Source organism: Macrobrachium rosenbergii, chromosome 16 (genome assembly GCF_040412425.1).
Source record: "Macrobrachium rosenbergii isolate ZJJX-2024 chromosome 16, ASM4041242v1, whole genome shotgun sequence".
Taxonomy (NCBI): Eukaryota; Metazoa; Arthropoda; class Malacostraca; order Decapoda; family Palaemonidae; genus Macrobrachium; species Macrobrachium rosenbergii.
The window spans coordinates 31,354,906-31,370,583 of NC_089756.1; the positions used below are offsets into that span (position 1 = coordinate 31,354,906).

A 15,678-nucleotide genomic window follows, 5' to 3' on the forward strand; every position below is an offset into this window, starting at 1 on the left:
ATGCAAAAAATTTGACAATAGTCAAGCCAAAGAGGGGATCTGATAATTATCAAAATTACTGTACTTGATATGACGGAGAAAGCAACTGGTTAAGCTGCGCGCGGACACGATAATAATTCGATGATGAAGTAGAAGATGAACTGCAAGCAGAAAATGCTTTTATAATGAGAGGTTGACACACAGCAAACAACATGCTGGTCCTGCTATTGAGGATGCTTTAATTATAATAAAGGTAACTTTTAGAAGTATATATGTAAATATATATATATATATATATATATAATATATATAATATATATATATATATATAGTATATATATGTGTGTATATATATGTATATATATGTGTGTGTATGTGTGTTTGTATGCTGGGGGAAGTGCAAATAAGTAATGAAAGGGAGTTAGCCATTGCTATCAGTGCCTACTATCGAAAAACACAGGTTTAATGCAAAATTTTCTGTATGTTTGGACAAATGTGAGTGCTTTACTGAACAATTCAGTTATGACTAGATTGATTCAGTACATAGGCTATTTTGAAATATAAGCTGTGTGAATTAAATGAAATTGTGAGAAACTGTGGCAACCAAATTAACAAGTAAAATATGTGCCAGAGTTTCTTCTGCACATTCGAGTTTTCTGTATAGCGTATAATGCTGTATGAGCCGCGGCCCATGAAACTTTCAGCCACGGCCCAGTGGTGGTCTGTCCTATAGCGTTGCCAGACGCATGATTATGGCTAAATATAACCTTGAATAAAATAAAAAACAGAGATGCTAGAGGGCTGCAATTTGCTGTTTAATGATTGGAGGGTGGATGATCAACATACCAATTTGCAGCCCTCTAGAATCTTTAGTTTTTAAGATCTGAGGGCTGACAGCAAAAAGTGCGGACAGAATAAAGTGCGGACGGACAGACAAAGCCATCTCAGTAGTTTTCTTTTACAGAAAACTAATAAAAAGGCTACAACATGAATCGTACGAACCTCAGTACGACTGCATAACACCAGCGAATACTGAAACGAGGATCAGCTCTCGCGCTCAGATAGAAAATGGGAAACATTCTTTTAGTTCCGTTAGAGTGACGTAACACAGCAGGAAACCTGCTCCAGAAGAGGGAACCGCTGGCAAACGAGGAAAAGCAACTAGCAATAAAAACATACACAAAAAAATTAATAGGAAAACAGAAAACTGCTTATAATTATTAATCGATGATAATGTTCGTCCTAGTCCGCAGTTGAGAATACTTGCACTAACTGGATTCTTTGGAACTGTACTGTAATTATTTGTATGAATTTTCTCTCTCTCTCTCTCTCTCTCTCTCTCTCTCTCTCTCTCTCTCTCTCTCTCTCTCTCTCTCTCTCGAATACCTGTATAGAATTTAGGCCAAAGGCCAAGCACTGGGACCTATGAGGTCATTCAACGCAGAAAGGAAAATTGACAGTAAAAGGTTTGACAGGTGTAACAGGAAGAGAAACTTCGCAGTTGCACTATGAATCAATTGTTAGGAGAGGGTGGAAAGTAAGATGGAATAATGCCTACAGTGCACCGCATGAGGTGCACTGACGGTACTAACCCCCTGCGGGATCTGTAGAATAGAGGTGAGAGTCCTTCCCCAAATCTGGAGCATTTTCCTAATGACGTCACAACCTTCAAATTTCCGAGAAGTTGGTCAACTTGAATGATCCCAGAGGAAACTAAAAGGACGGTTTCCTATAACGTGGGCCCGCAAGTCACTCCGTTTACTCATTGGGGACCTTGAGTGAAGCTCTTTCTCTCAATAGGAAAAAAACTATATAAATAAAATGATACTGTTTTAGCTGATCGTTCGGCAAGTCCTAATCAGATACTCCGGTATATCCAAACTTAAGCAATATTCTTTAACACATACCTCGCCTAAATGCTTCATTATTGTTTTTACATTTCTGGGGTTGATGAAACAAACACACACACACACACACACACACATATATATATATATATATATATATATATATATATATATATATATATATATATATATATATATATATATATATTTATCTTTATATATAATATATATACCTGAAGGCGAAAGGAAAAGACACAGTTGTTATCAATGATTATTATGTCAACGTTTTAAGACAGTTGCTAGTTACTATCGTCGATTTTTCAAGGGTTCATTGATTAAAAAACCACCTTACAAAAAGTTACATTAAAACATCAATACATACATAAACTGAAAAACCAATAAAAACCGGGGGGGGAATGGGAGCAGCACATACATAAATCGCCTGAGTAATGAGACAAACTAAGTTTTTTTTTGCAAGAGGCCAGCAAAAGAAATGACGGAAGAAAGGAAAGCACAATAAACAATTGTATGGAGGTTGTTTGTTGTGTCCAGCGCCGGAGGAGTCCTCCGCTTCTTAATAATGGATTCAGGTATACTGAGGTCATTTTCGTTTTGGGCTGGTCTCATTATAGAGAAATCTTTAGAATTAATATCTGTTTTACACATTTTCACATCATTTCTGACATTTGAATGCTCTGGATTACTCAGTTTACGTCCAGTTCTGTAATTACCACCTTCATGAGAATCTATAAGAATCCGTAGTAGCCTCCTCCCGCATCCGACGTAAACACCAAGATCACACCCTGGGCCACACATTTGTAAACAATGTCCGAAGGAAAGAGATGACTAAGACGACCCTTGAATTTAAATAGCGACCCAATAGTGCGATGATTCTTGGGTATAAGTTTCAAGTCTGCAGCTGAGAACTTTCTATGGAATATGGCAAGACACTTCCTCCTAAAGGTATTGTCATTTAGGTAGGGAAACTTAGCATAAATTTTCATTTTCGGTCCAGTTGTGATGGCAGGCGTTGGGTTCATTCCGTCATTCGACATTTTACGGAGCTGTCTGGAGACCAGCCTCGCAGCAGGAAAACCTCGCAATTGCTCTATTAAGCAATTGTTAGGAGAGGCTGGAAAGTAAGGTGGAAGAAGGAGAATATGAACGGAGGTATAAAGAAAGGAATGAAAGGGGTTGGAGCTAAGGGGCGAAGGCACGCTGCAGAGAACCTTATAAGTGTGTCTCTACAGCGAGCCGCTTAAAGGGATAGTATATATGATAAAGCGGATTCGTTTCCCGGACATCATAATTTCTTCATATTTCTTCCACATGGATCTTAAGGCTTAGTAAGGACCAGCGTATCCAAAAAGAGCGAGAATTCGAGAAGTTAAGAAGGCATCGTGGCTCTTACAATTACATATGTATCTGGTAAAAAGTGACCAGTAGATTCTATACACACGTATATGTATATATATATATATATATATATATATATATATATATATATATATATATATATATATACATATATATATATATATATATATATATATATATATATATATATATATATATATATATATATATATATATATACAGTATATGTATGTATATACATAAATAAAATATAAGAATATTCATATCTATATATATTCATATATATTTACATATATACGTATATTATATATAAACATATATACATATATATATATATATATATATATATATATGCATATATATAAACATATATACATATATATATATATATATATATATATATATATATATATATATATATATATATGCATATTAAACGATCCTGCGCTTAATGGTTAAGAATCTCTCCTGACCACGTCCACTGAGAGAGTGAGTGGGGGAGGCTGATGGCTGGGAGAGAGAGAGAGAGAAAATAGGAAAACAGAGATCCAGCAATCACTGTTGTTCCGCGAATCGAAGTCAAAATAATGCTCGTCAGCGTCACAGTGTGGCTGCAGAGCCGCGATACTTGAAGACAAACGCACAGACGAACATACGACACGCGAGTATATTTAAGTAGCGGAGGCTTTGCCAGAGGCAGACCACCTTCAACCGTCACGTGAGTGAGTTCAGACTCTCAAAGCTCTGCTGTCATCTTGTCGAGATGGTAAGTATATTTTCATATATACTTTTATATGTGAACTCGTGTTGTTATTTATGGATCTTTACAAATTTGATTGCCAGGAAAATGCAGAAGTTTTCATCAATACTTGAATGAAAACAAAAATTTCCGATCGGTTTTTAAAAGGCTTCATCTACGAGGAAGAAAGTACGAGAAGGGTGATATATGCCCTGACAGGTTATTTCCACTTCTAAGAAAGATACAGTCAATAAAACTCTTCTCTCGCCTCTGTTGCTTCTCCAAATTCCATATTGGAGATTTCTTACATTTCATCCTCATTTTCCAGGTCCGCGTGGTTATCTTGTTAGCCTTGGTAGCTATGCCGGCTGCCAAAGGTATCCTGCCCATCCCACCGCCACCCAAAGACTGCGTCCACTGGTGCGTTAACCCGCTCACGGACAGCAGATACTGCTGCAACGATGGAGCTGGACCTCAGTTTCCGATTGAAGGTGAGACTTCAGTCAGGGATTAACAGAATCCTCTGTTATCCTTAAAACTTGATGATGTTTTCATTTGATGTTTCTCGACATTGGAGTAAATTCCTAATCTTCAAGGAAAATATGACGTTGTAAGAGAAATTCTATGCTATTCAGTGAACTGAATTGTTTTTCTGCATCTATTCCCATCAGAGCATCCAGGTGAATGTCCCGAGCACAGGCCATTTTGTCCACGCGATGGTGTTACCTCAGGGCCCGCAGTAAGTACCTACAGATATCTTGGATGAAATATTGTTTCTAAACGTGTTATGTTATATATTTGTTAATTTATTATTTTTTGTTTATTTTTAATTCGTGGGGTCTCTCCTTTCTGTATGTCCCTTTACCACGTCTTACTTCATCCCAATGAACACCATATTCTTTGGAAGCTTGAATTTCAGCTCAATTGGCCCCTTTTTTGGGCTTGTTCCATATAAATAGGGTTCATCTTCTGAATAATAATAATAATAATAATAATAATAATAATAATAATAATAATAATAATAATAATAATAAGGACCCCTTTAATTTGAAATGAACCTTATGTGCTGAAACAGCCAACAAAGATCTTGGTACTAAACAAATATTTTCTTTGATATTTTCAGTTATGTGCTCACGATGGCTACTGTAAAAATCATAACTCCAAATGCTGTTGGGACACCTGTCTTGAGCACCACACCTGCAAACCTGCAAGGAACAGTCCTATCTTCGACGTACGAGTAGACCAATAATATCTGAGAATCTTGTGATATATTAGTCAGACATTACCTAAGAAGGATGAACATTTTCTTCTGAGTTTGAGTTCCTAGAAAAAAATGAACTGTTTCATTGTTATTTTTTCAGTGTGTGTGTTATTAAGAACATTATTTTATAAATAAAACTGAAACAAACCGTCTTTTTCACATCCATGAGGAACTTGACGCCAGTGTTGGGGAGAAAATTATTGCATGAAATCTTGCTTATAGCCTACTCTTATATAAACAAGTAAAAAATGCGCCGAAGCTTCTTCGGCGCAATCGAGTTTTCTTTACAGCCGCTACAGCGTGTAATCAAGGCCACCGAAAATAGATCTATCTTTCGGTGGTCTCGGTATAATGTTGTATGAGCTGCGGCCCATGAAACTAACCACGGCTCGGTGGTGGCCTATCCTATATCGTTGCCAGAAGCACGATTATAAAAGATACTGAGGCTAGAGGGCTGTAATTTTGTATGCTTGATGATTGGAGGGTGGATGATCAACATATCAGTTTGCAGCCCTCTAGCCTCGGTAGTTTTCAAGATCTGAGGGCAGACAGAATAAAGTGCGGACGGACTGACAAAAGCCGGCACAATATTTTTCTTTTACAGAAAACTAAAACTTATATAACAAAGCTGGTACTGTACTAAAGCATTTTCCAAAGCCAAAGGTAATTACTACAATCCCAAAAATAAGGAAAAATTCGATGTCACTAACACTGTAGTCTTACCATATCACCAGTCATTATCTGATGCAAATAAATTCATGCAACACAATACCTCATCATCCAGAAGTGTGAAATTGGCCTCTAGTTATAAGAGTTCTGTAGGCAGTCAGGTTATAAGACACAGACAGGAAAATGGTGCCACTAATAAGGAATTTGGTGTTCATTCAATACCATGCAAAGACGGCAATAAAAGATATGGTGAAGCAGCAGGACTTTCTATCCGTTTAATGGATCCCAGAAAAGTATGGTAACAATACATAGTTTAGAACTGGACCATATGATAGACTGGTTAAAAATAGCTGATATATTGTGCAGGGGGAGTGATATTGGCAAGCGTAGGGCCGTAGAAGGGGCCTTTACAAATTTAATGAGTACTTTAGAGACTGATAAACCATTTACTCACGAAGATTTCTTCACTGATAAGTTGGTTTGTTTAGCAGCCAAAATAAATTTAGATTCTCTTCAGACTGCTCCGCCTGTTTCTTCTTCCTCGTTATGCCCTGAAGATGTATTTAACAACGTAAGAGCAATTTCTGGAGCAACCGAAGAACCACCAAATTCACCAGTTTTGGAGACCCGACCAGCAGCAAGACAAGCGACCAATATGCCAGCCTCTACTGTGCCACGACGCTCCCAGAGAATTGCTATAATACAAGCAATTCTGGAGTTACCTGAAAGAATAACAACCCGTTTTTTTAAATTTTTCCATTTAAAATCACGAGAAAGTGATGATTTCAAATAATATACCTTATTGTTTCCAGAGACACATAACCCATTTTTCCTTAACATTTTATTCGTCATTAGATGATCAGCGTAGATATGTTTGTGCTTTCCCTTGAACGATAGGATGAGGAATAATGATTATTCGCATTAGAAAGTTGTTCGTTGCTTGATTTGCTATACACATTCCTACCTACAGCCTTTGCTACAAAATCCTTTATTACTGATTCACTCAATGTTATGGATTTGTATCTCTTCTATGCTTTGTGAACTCTTGAGATACTATACCAACAATTCAGCTTTTTTGGCATCATCAGTCAAAAAGTCACCCACATTCTGTTGTCTTTAACTGCCAGAATGATTCCTTATCGTATACAGAAAGTCAACTGAGGTGGCTGTAAGGATATGAACAACCGCTGGCCTGTCAATGAAAATAACAGCAACGTCTAACTTCCAGGTTTTTAGCATATTTAAATCCCCAGGGCATTCCCAAAGTGTGCCTCTGGTTCCGGTCATTCCTCCAGACTGTGAGAAGGGTCATGTGTCTGGATTGGATAAAAAAGATTCATTCCAAACCTCATCTCTCGATTGACTGGCAATGTATAACCAACAAGTAAACAGCGGGGATGAAGCTAGAAACTCTAATAACACTTTCTTCATCACAGATTTCTGGGTAACATTTAATGGATATCAACCCTTTCTCTCCGTTAAAACAAGTGTTTCTGAGACACTCCTCTGCCATTTCCTCGTCATGTAGAACAACAAAATCTGATGATGAGTTCCAAAGAGATTTTACTTGATTCCTTGCTTTGTTGAAGGACCCATACATCTAGAAGAAATCTTTGTACTGAGAGCTGTGAAGCTTTCTATGAGTAGTATTGCTCCTTTTCTGCTTGAACAAGGACATTGTTCTGTCCGTGAATGTGATCATAAATATTCCTGGAAAACTGTGATGCGTTGACATATACAAAGTGGTCATTTTGGAAGACCTTCTAAACATCAGGGTGAATTTACGGTAAGACCTGACATTCAAAGGCATCACTCGAAAGACTGGATCTTTCCTAGATAGTGACCCCCAAGGGTTTTCGGGGGATGTTATCTAGGACTAATATTTCTTGGGGGTCGTTATCTCGTGTTTATGTTTTTCGCTAATCGCCAACGGACTTGTACTAAACACGCCGCAAAGGTGGATACATTCCAGGTTAAAATCCTTGCGGGTCACTATATAGGATAGATACGAAAGATTTTATTGTTATTGCTGGTGAAATTCAGTAAAAACGTCGCAATATTTTCTTATGATATATAAAAAGAATTAAACAAACATGTTTTTTCAAGCGATTATTAGTTTTTGCTTTCATTTCACGAAACAGTTCAACATTTTAGACATGCATGTTTTGATGGGAATAGAAGAAATCTCAGTACTTTGTAATCGTAGATTCTTTAAAACACCAGTGCGTGTGTGTGTGTGTGTGTGTGTGTGTGTGTGTGTGTGTGTGTGTGTGTGTGTGTGTAACAAAGCTTCATTTGCCATATTTGTTAATAGGTCACTAACAATCAAGCCTTATGGTTAATTAACAAATGACATTTAGAATTATATTTCAGAGAAAAAAAATATCTGTTAGTCACCCGCCAACTTGAAAAAAATGCCTGGCGTCTTGAAAAACATGCATTTTCAGGATCCCTACTTTTTCAAATTAGTCTGTAGTGTCCTGACATACGGGGCTGCAAAGTTCATTCGGAACGTACGATTAGTGAGATATCTGTCTTCCTGAAAGAGCGCCTGAGGCACATCGTTGAAAGTTGATGACATAAGACCCTCACCTGGCATACTGTTTGTTCTTCCAGGCAATGGTAATGAACTGCCTACGTGTCATGTGTGTCTGTATATCCACATAGTTTAAAAGTGGACATTTTAAAAATTAGTGTTTACAGCATTTTTGCTAACAGAAAAATTGCTCTTATTTTTCACTTATGTAATTAAGAAAGAGGTCCCATGGTGGAAAACCTGCTGAAAGATTTTGCACATACAAACTCCTTTATCAAAGTGGAACAGTATTTGAAACTTTTATCATTAATCGAACACTCTTGCTGTAATAAATGAGGTAATATACGAGAGCTTTGAGACAGCAAGTCCTTGCCAACTCTTCAGACCTTGGTCCTTCCTTTGTGCTCTATTAATCCTGCCTTACTCTAGGGGCGTTACATACCGTCCCGAAACCTGAACGTAGGCAATGGCAATTCAAAGCGTGGAATTTAAACACAAAAAAGAGTAAATATTTAATTACAGATTCCACTTCACCATTATTATTATTTTTGATACGGAACCATGTGTTCCTTTTTATGTAAACAACGGAATAACCTGGGCAAAGCAAATAGGGATAAAAGTGAATAAATGCCACTCTGCCCAGTGTCAGAGGCCTTTTAGTCCTCGGATGCAAAGCCACTGGCCGTAACTATGAAACTTCGGGAAGCTGTAGAGGTTCATTAACTACTGCTGATCAATCACGTGTGTTTCAATTTGTTCATGTATTTTTTGTCGTTTTCTTGGAGACTTCCTAAACTGTTATAAAGGTTTTGTTGGTTTCTTACATATGAAATGGGTCACGTTGCACAACGATCAGTGTCATAATAATAAGAGAAAAATTACTAAATGACCTTCGAAAGAAGATAAAATCATTAAAAATTCACTCTGGAAAATATAAGGAAGTTACGTGTAGGTCACCTCCAAGCAAGAGATCTCAAAATGATCTTACGCTGATTAAGACCTAGTTGTTCAAAAGCCTCAAACAACACAGGGGATAAATTACAGGGCATCGATGTGGCACAGCTATCATAAATAGCAGCAAAAATATTTCTAATAGCTGTGCAAGGAAAGGATTTTTAGTGTCCACACTTGCCCAATACAAGTGGAGGGAAACGAAGTCGAGAGAGAGAGAGAGAGAGAGAGAGAGAGAGAAAATGAGGGAAGTTCCAACAACAATTGCAGTTCCGTGAATCGAAATCAGAGGCATGGCCAGCTTCCTACTAATACTCGTATACGGACGCACAAACGTACGCGGTGAAGCACCTGTTTCACACTATATAAGAACAGAAGACTGCAAGCCACACACACACTTCTTCACCTGAACAAGTCCCATCATCCGAAGCGCTCCTGCCTTTCAAAATGGTGAGGGCTCATTTTACATTTCATATATTGTGATGTTTTGTAATGTTCTTTTAATGTTTATAGAGTTCTGTAACGGTAGGATAAAGCAGTTATGATTAATTCGAAAAGTGAAAACAAATAAAATCATAATTTGTACAAATAATGCCGAAAGAAAGCGTTATAGAAACCATAAAAAATATTGAAAATTTTCATCAACATCAATTACATTATTCATAAAATATTTCATGACCTGTTTATCTCTTTACTTTACTTCATAATTATCCAGGTCCGTATGGTTCTCTTGTTAGCCCTGGTAGCTATGTCGGCTGCTACCAAAATTATCCGGCCCATCCCTCCCCCTCCCAAAGACTGCGCCCACTGGTGTACTAACCCACTCACGAACAGCAAATACTGTTGCAACGATGGAACTGGACCTCAGTTTCCGGTTGAAGGTGAGATGTGAATCTTAGATTAACACATTTTTGCCCTGATACCCCAATATAAGACTTTAGCCTTACACTATGCCTTTACAGATTTGGATAAGTTCTAAATTTTCAGCTTACCGATGTATTTCAGGATTAATTTTATTGGATACTAAAAATTCATTATTGATCAGTTATCTAATTAGTTCGTCATCTATTTCCACTAGAGCATCCAGGTAAATGTCCTGAGCACAGGCCATTCTGTCCTCGGGATGGTGTCACCGCAGGACCTGCAGTAAGTATTAACGGAAATGTTATTGATTAAAGCATATGTCTATTGAAAAATGAATTGATCAGTTAAGCATGGAAGCCAACGTTTTCTGCAGTAATCAACACGATGATTAGTACAAAAAAGTATCAATACTTTTCCTTCTCTTTTCAGTTATGTGCCCACGATGGCTACTGTGCCAACGTAAAATCCAAATGCTGTTGGGACACTTGCCTCAAGCACCACACCTGCAAACCCGCGGTCTATTAGGTCTGCGACAAGCACTAGAAGAATCTAGGATCCTCTAACAACAGAGACTACAGATGTTTCAGTCTCGGCTTTCTTTGCCTTGATCGATCCTTCAGCTTGTTAATTGTTTGTTTTCCCACGCGCATTGTTGACGCTTCATGAAGAATGTCATTACATAAAAATTAATGTTTGTTCCCATTCATATATTTTTCATGCTTTAAGAAAATGTTTGAATAATAATAAAAATGAAATTAAAATTTCATGTATTCTTTTAACCATCTCTGACTCGCTTTGCTTTTATTATCATGGATGCCATATTTGTGCAAAGCAATACTTTCCTTAACTCACAGGTGATGGAGGTTATAGATCACAAACTCCACTACGTTTCCATTAATAAAAACTGTTGGGGTAGAAAACATGAGAATTACTTTGTAATAAAATTCATGCTAGGAAGCTACAGGAACAGGAAAATATGCGTACATGTATTAACGCTTTCCAATGTCCCATAAAAAAAACACCCTGAAGCTTTGTCACCGGCGTACAGAGATACGCGCGAAGGAATCATGAATGCGCACAAAATAAATAAATGGATATATTATATAAATATATATATATATATATGTATATATATTATATATATATAATATAAATATTTATATATAATTAAATATGTATATATATTATGTACAGATATAAATACATATATGTATATATATATATATGTATGCATATATATATATATATATATATATATATATATATATATATACTTTATATATATGACCTACAACATAAAATCAAGTCCTTCAAAATATATATATATCATATATATATATATAAAAATGGGAAAAAGCATACTGTTATAATACATATATATATATATATAATGTTTGTATAGATGATTATATATATATATACATGGCCCATATGTATATATATTATATATATGTATATATATATATATATATATATATATATATATACATATACATTCACATTCAATGCAATGACTGACTGAGGTACCAGAAAATTTATTTGAGGTTACCAGTTATTATTTCCAGCGGTAAAGGCCACCTTAGCAATACAGAAAATGCCCACATCAATAGGACAATGCTTGAAGCTCATTCGCGGCTAATCATTTTTCTGTTTAGTCATTTATACATTGTTTTGGGTCTATTTTTGCACATTCAATGATTTTTTATTACTTTAAAAATTCTAAAATTACACTTGTAATAATAATAAAAGCATCTGTGTATAGATACGTGTTTCTTTCATTCTTAGGAAATTGTTCACACTAATCATTATCAGACTTCACACCTCTCTAAAAACTGAACTAAAATGCAACCACGGATTTCTTCATGACGTGAAACCCAAATGAGCCTACAGCCAATTTCCTCTTCAAAAATAACATGCAAAGAGAGACAGACAGAACGAAAGTGCTAATTTTCGAAAGGAGACTTCTTCCACCTGATATATGGAGAGATAAACGAGTCTTCTTTCTGAGAATTATTTTCTCACCTGCTTGCAACAGTCATCTTGGAACGTTTTCGCTAGACCTGCCTCTACTATGACCATGACAGCAGAAATGTTCAGTAGATTCAGAATCTCTTCATGTCCACTTTCCACGATGATGAGTCTTTGGTGTGTGTGTGCGTAACCAAGCCTTGTTGATCATATTTGTTAATAAGTCACTAATAATCAAGCCTTAAGGTTAATCACCCGCCATCTTGAAAAAAATGGCCGGCATCTGGAAAAATATGCATTTTCAGGATCCCTACTATTTCAAATTATTCTGTAGTGTCCTCACGTATGAGGCTGCTACGTTTCATTCCGAACGTACGATTAGTGGGATATCTGTTTTCCTGAAAGAGCGCTTCAGGCACATTGTTACAAGTTGATGACATAAGACCATTACCTGACACACTGTTTGTTCTCTAACGCAAATTCAATGAACTTCCTACGTGTCGTGTGTGTCTCTGTATCAAATAGTTTTAAAGTGGACGTTTTAAAAATTAATGTTTTTCAGTATTTTTTGCTAACGGAAAAATTGCTCTTATTTTTTGCACTTGTGTAATTAAGAAAGTTCCCATGGTGGGAAACCAGCTGAAAGATTTTGCACATACAAACTCCTTTATCAAAGTGAAACAGTACTTGAAAACAAACAACTTTATCAAAGTGAAACTGTATTTGAAACTTTTATCATTAATCGAACACTCAAGCAGTAATAAATGACGGTAATATGCAAGAGCTTTGAGACAGCAAGTCCTTGCCAGCTCTTCAGACATTGGTCCTTCCTTACTCTAGGGACGTTACCTACCGTCCAAAAGCCTCAACGAAGGCAATGGCAAGTCTAAGCGTGGAATTTAAACACAAAAAAAGAGTAAATATTTAATTACAGATTCCACTTAACCATTATTATTGTTGATACACAACCAAATGTTCCAATTCATGTAAACAACGGAACGACCTGGGCAAAGCAAATAGGGATGAAGCTGAATAAATGCCACCCTGCCCAGTTTCAGAGGCCTTCTATTCCTCTGATGCAGAGCCAAGGAATGTAACTATGAAACTTCGGGAAGTTGTAGAGGTTGGACTCTAGTTTGTTGAAGAGCCGTGCACCAACAAACATAACGTTTCTAACGTTCATTAACTACTGCTGAGTCAATCATACGGTATGTGTTTCTATTAGGTCCTGCATTTTTTGTCGTTTTCTTGGAGGCTTCCTAAAATGTTATAAAGGTTTTGTTGGTTTCTTACATATGAAATGGGGTCACGTTGCATAATGATCAGTATCATAATAATAAGAGATAAATGACTAATATACCTTCGAAAGAAGATAAAATCATTAAAAATTCACTCTGGAAAATATAAGGAAGTTACGTGTAAGTCACCTCCAAGCAAGACCTCCCAAAATGATCTTATGCTGATTAAGACCTAGTTGTTCAAAAGTCTCAAACAACACAGGGGATAAATTACAGGGCATCGATAAGGCACAGCTATCATCAACAGCAGCAAAAATATTTCTAACAGCTGTGCAAGGAAAGGATTTTTAGTGTCCACACATGCCCAATGAAAGTGGAGGAAAACGAAGAGAGAGAGAGAGAGAGAGAGAGAGAGAGAGAGAGAGAGAGAGAGAGAGAGAGAGAGAGAGAGAGAATGAAGTAAACTCCAACAACAATTGCAGTTCCGTGAATCGAAATCAGAGGCATGGCCACTTTCCTACTAATACTCGTATACGGACGCACAAACATACGCGGTGAAGCACCTGTTTCACACTATATAAGAACAGAAGACTGCAAGCCACACACACACTTCTTCACCTGAACAAGTCCCATCATCCGAAGTGCTCCTGCCTTTCAAAATGGTGAGGGCTCATTTTACATTTCATATATTGTGATGTTTTGTAATGTTCTCTTAATGTTTATAGAGTTCTCTGCCGGTAGGATAAAGCAGTTATGATTAATTCGAAAAGTAAATAAAAAAAAAAATCATAATTCGTACAAATAATGCCGAAAGAAAGTGTTATAGAAACCATAAAAAATATTGACAATTTTCATCAACATCAATTACATTATTCATAAAATATTTCATGACCTGTTTCTCTCTTTACTTTACTTTATAATTATCCAGGTCCGTATGGTTCTCTTGTTAGCCTTGGTAGCTATGTCGGCTGCTACCAAAATTATCCGGCCCATCCCTCCCCCTCCCAAAGACTGCGCCCACTGGTGTACTAACCCACTCACGAACAGCAAATACTGTTGCAACGATGGAACTGGACCTCAGTTTCCGGTTGAAGGTGAGATGTGAATCTTAGATTAACACATTTTTGCCTTGATACCCCAATATAAGACATTAGTCTTACACTATGCTTTCATAGATTTGGATAAATTCTAAATTTTCAGTTTACCCATGTATTTCAGGATTAATTTTATTGGATACTAGAAATTCATTACTGATCAGTTATCTAATTAGTTCGTCATCTATTTCCACTAGAACATCCAGGTAAATGTCCTGAGCACAGGCCATTCTGTCCTCGGGATGGTGTCACCGCAGGACCTGCAGTAAGTATTAACGGAAATGTTATTGATTAAAGCATATGTCTATTGAAAAATGAATTGATCAGTTAAGCATGGAAGCCAACGTTTTCTGCAGTAATCAACACGATGATTAGTACAAAAAAGTATCAATACTTTTCCTTCTCTTTTCAGTTATGTGCCCACGATGGCTACTGTGCCAACGTAAAATCCAAATGCTGTTGGGACACTTGCCTCAAGCACCACACCTGCAAACCCGCCGTCTATTAGGTCTGCGACAAGCACTAGAAGAATCTAGGATCATCTAACAACAGACAGACTACAGATGTTTCAGTCTCGGCTTTCTTTGCTTTGATCGATCCTTCAGCTTGTTAATTGTTTGTTTTCCCACGCGCATTGTTGACGCTTCATGAAGAATGTCATTACATAAAAATTAATGTTTGTTCCCATTTATATATTTTTCATGCTTCAAGAAAATGTTTGAATAAGAATAAAAATGAAATTAAAGTTTCATGTATTCTTTTAACCATCTCTGACCCGCTTTCCTTTTATTGTCATGGATGCCATATTTGTGCAAAGCAATACTTTCCTCAACACACAGGCGATGGAGGTTATAGATCACAAACTCCACCAAGTTTCCATTAATAAAAACTGTTGGGGTAGAAAACATGAGAATTACTTTGTAATAAAATTCATGCTAGAATGCTACATGAACAGGAAAATATGCGTCCATGTATTGATGCTTTCCAATACCCCATAAAAAAAAAACACCCTAAAGCTTTGTCACCGACGTACAGAGACACTCGCGAAGGAATCATGAATGCGCACAAAATAAATGAATGGATATATATATATATGTAACATATATATATATATATATATATATATATATATATATATATATATATATATATATA

The 15,678-nt window shown here is 36.6% G+C and overlaps 4 protein-coding genes across 4 annotated transcripts in view; 3 read left to right on the forward strand and 1 right to left on the reverse strand.

Moving 5' to 3' along the window:
• The window catches only part of LOC136847272 (uncharacterized), a 38,883-nt gene extending 32,424 nt beyond the window's left edge, over nt 1–6,459 (reverse strand). The window contains exon 1 of the mRNA XM_067118800.1: nt 6,327–6,459. The gene's annotated coding sequence lies outside the window, so the exon portion shown is untranslated. The remainder of the gene's footprint in view (nt 1–6,326) is intronic.
• LOC136847273 (uncharacterized) lies at nt 3,848–5,350 on the forward strand. Its single transcript, XM_067118801.1, has 4 exons — nt 3,848–3,969; nt 4,271–4,433; nt 4,614–4,681; nt 5,066–5,350. Exons 1-4 carry the CDS (start codon nt 3,967–3,969, stop codon nt 5,189–5,191), a joined length of 360 nt encoding a protein of 119 aa, XP_066974902.1. The 5' UTR covers nt 3,848–3,966; the 3' UTR covers nt 5,192–5,350.
• A 3,248-nt stretch (nt 6,460–9,707) lies between the features above and the next one.
• LOC136847015 (uncharacterized) lies at nt 9,708–10,939 on the forward strand. Its single transcript, XM_067118263.1, has 4 exons — nt 9,708–9,809; nt 10,075–10,240; nt 10,438–10,505; nt 10,653–10,939. Exons 1-4 carry the CDS (start codon nt 9,807–9,809, stop codon nt 10,746–10,748), a joined length of 333 nt encoding a protein of 110 aa, XP_066974364.1. The 5' UTR covers nt 9,708–9,806; the 3' UTR covers nt 10,749–10,939.
• A 3,041-nt stretch (nt 10,940–13,980) lies between these two features.
• On the forward strand, nt 13,981–15,258 carry LOC136847016 (uncharacterized). Its single transcript, XM_067118264.1, has 4 exons — nt 13,981–14,091; nt 14,358–14,523; nt 14,721–14,788; nt 14,936–15,258. The coding sequence occupies exons 1-4, from the start codon at nt 14,089–14,091 to the stop codon at nt 15,029–15,031; spliced, it is 333 nt and encodes a 110-aa protein (XP_066974365.1). The 5' UTR covers nt 13,981–14,088; the 3' UTR covers nt 15,032–15,258.
• Nucleotides 15,259–15,678: the final 420 nt, after the last annotated feature.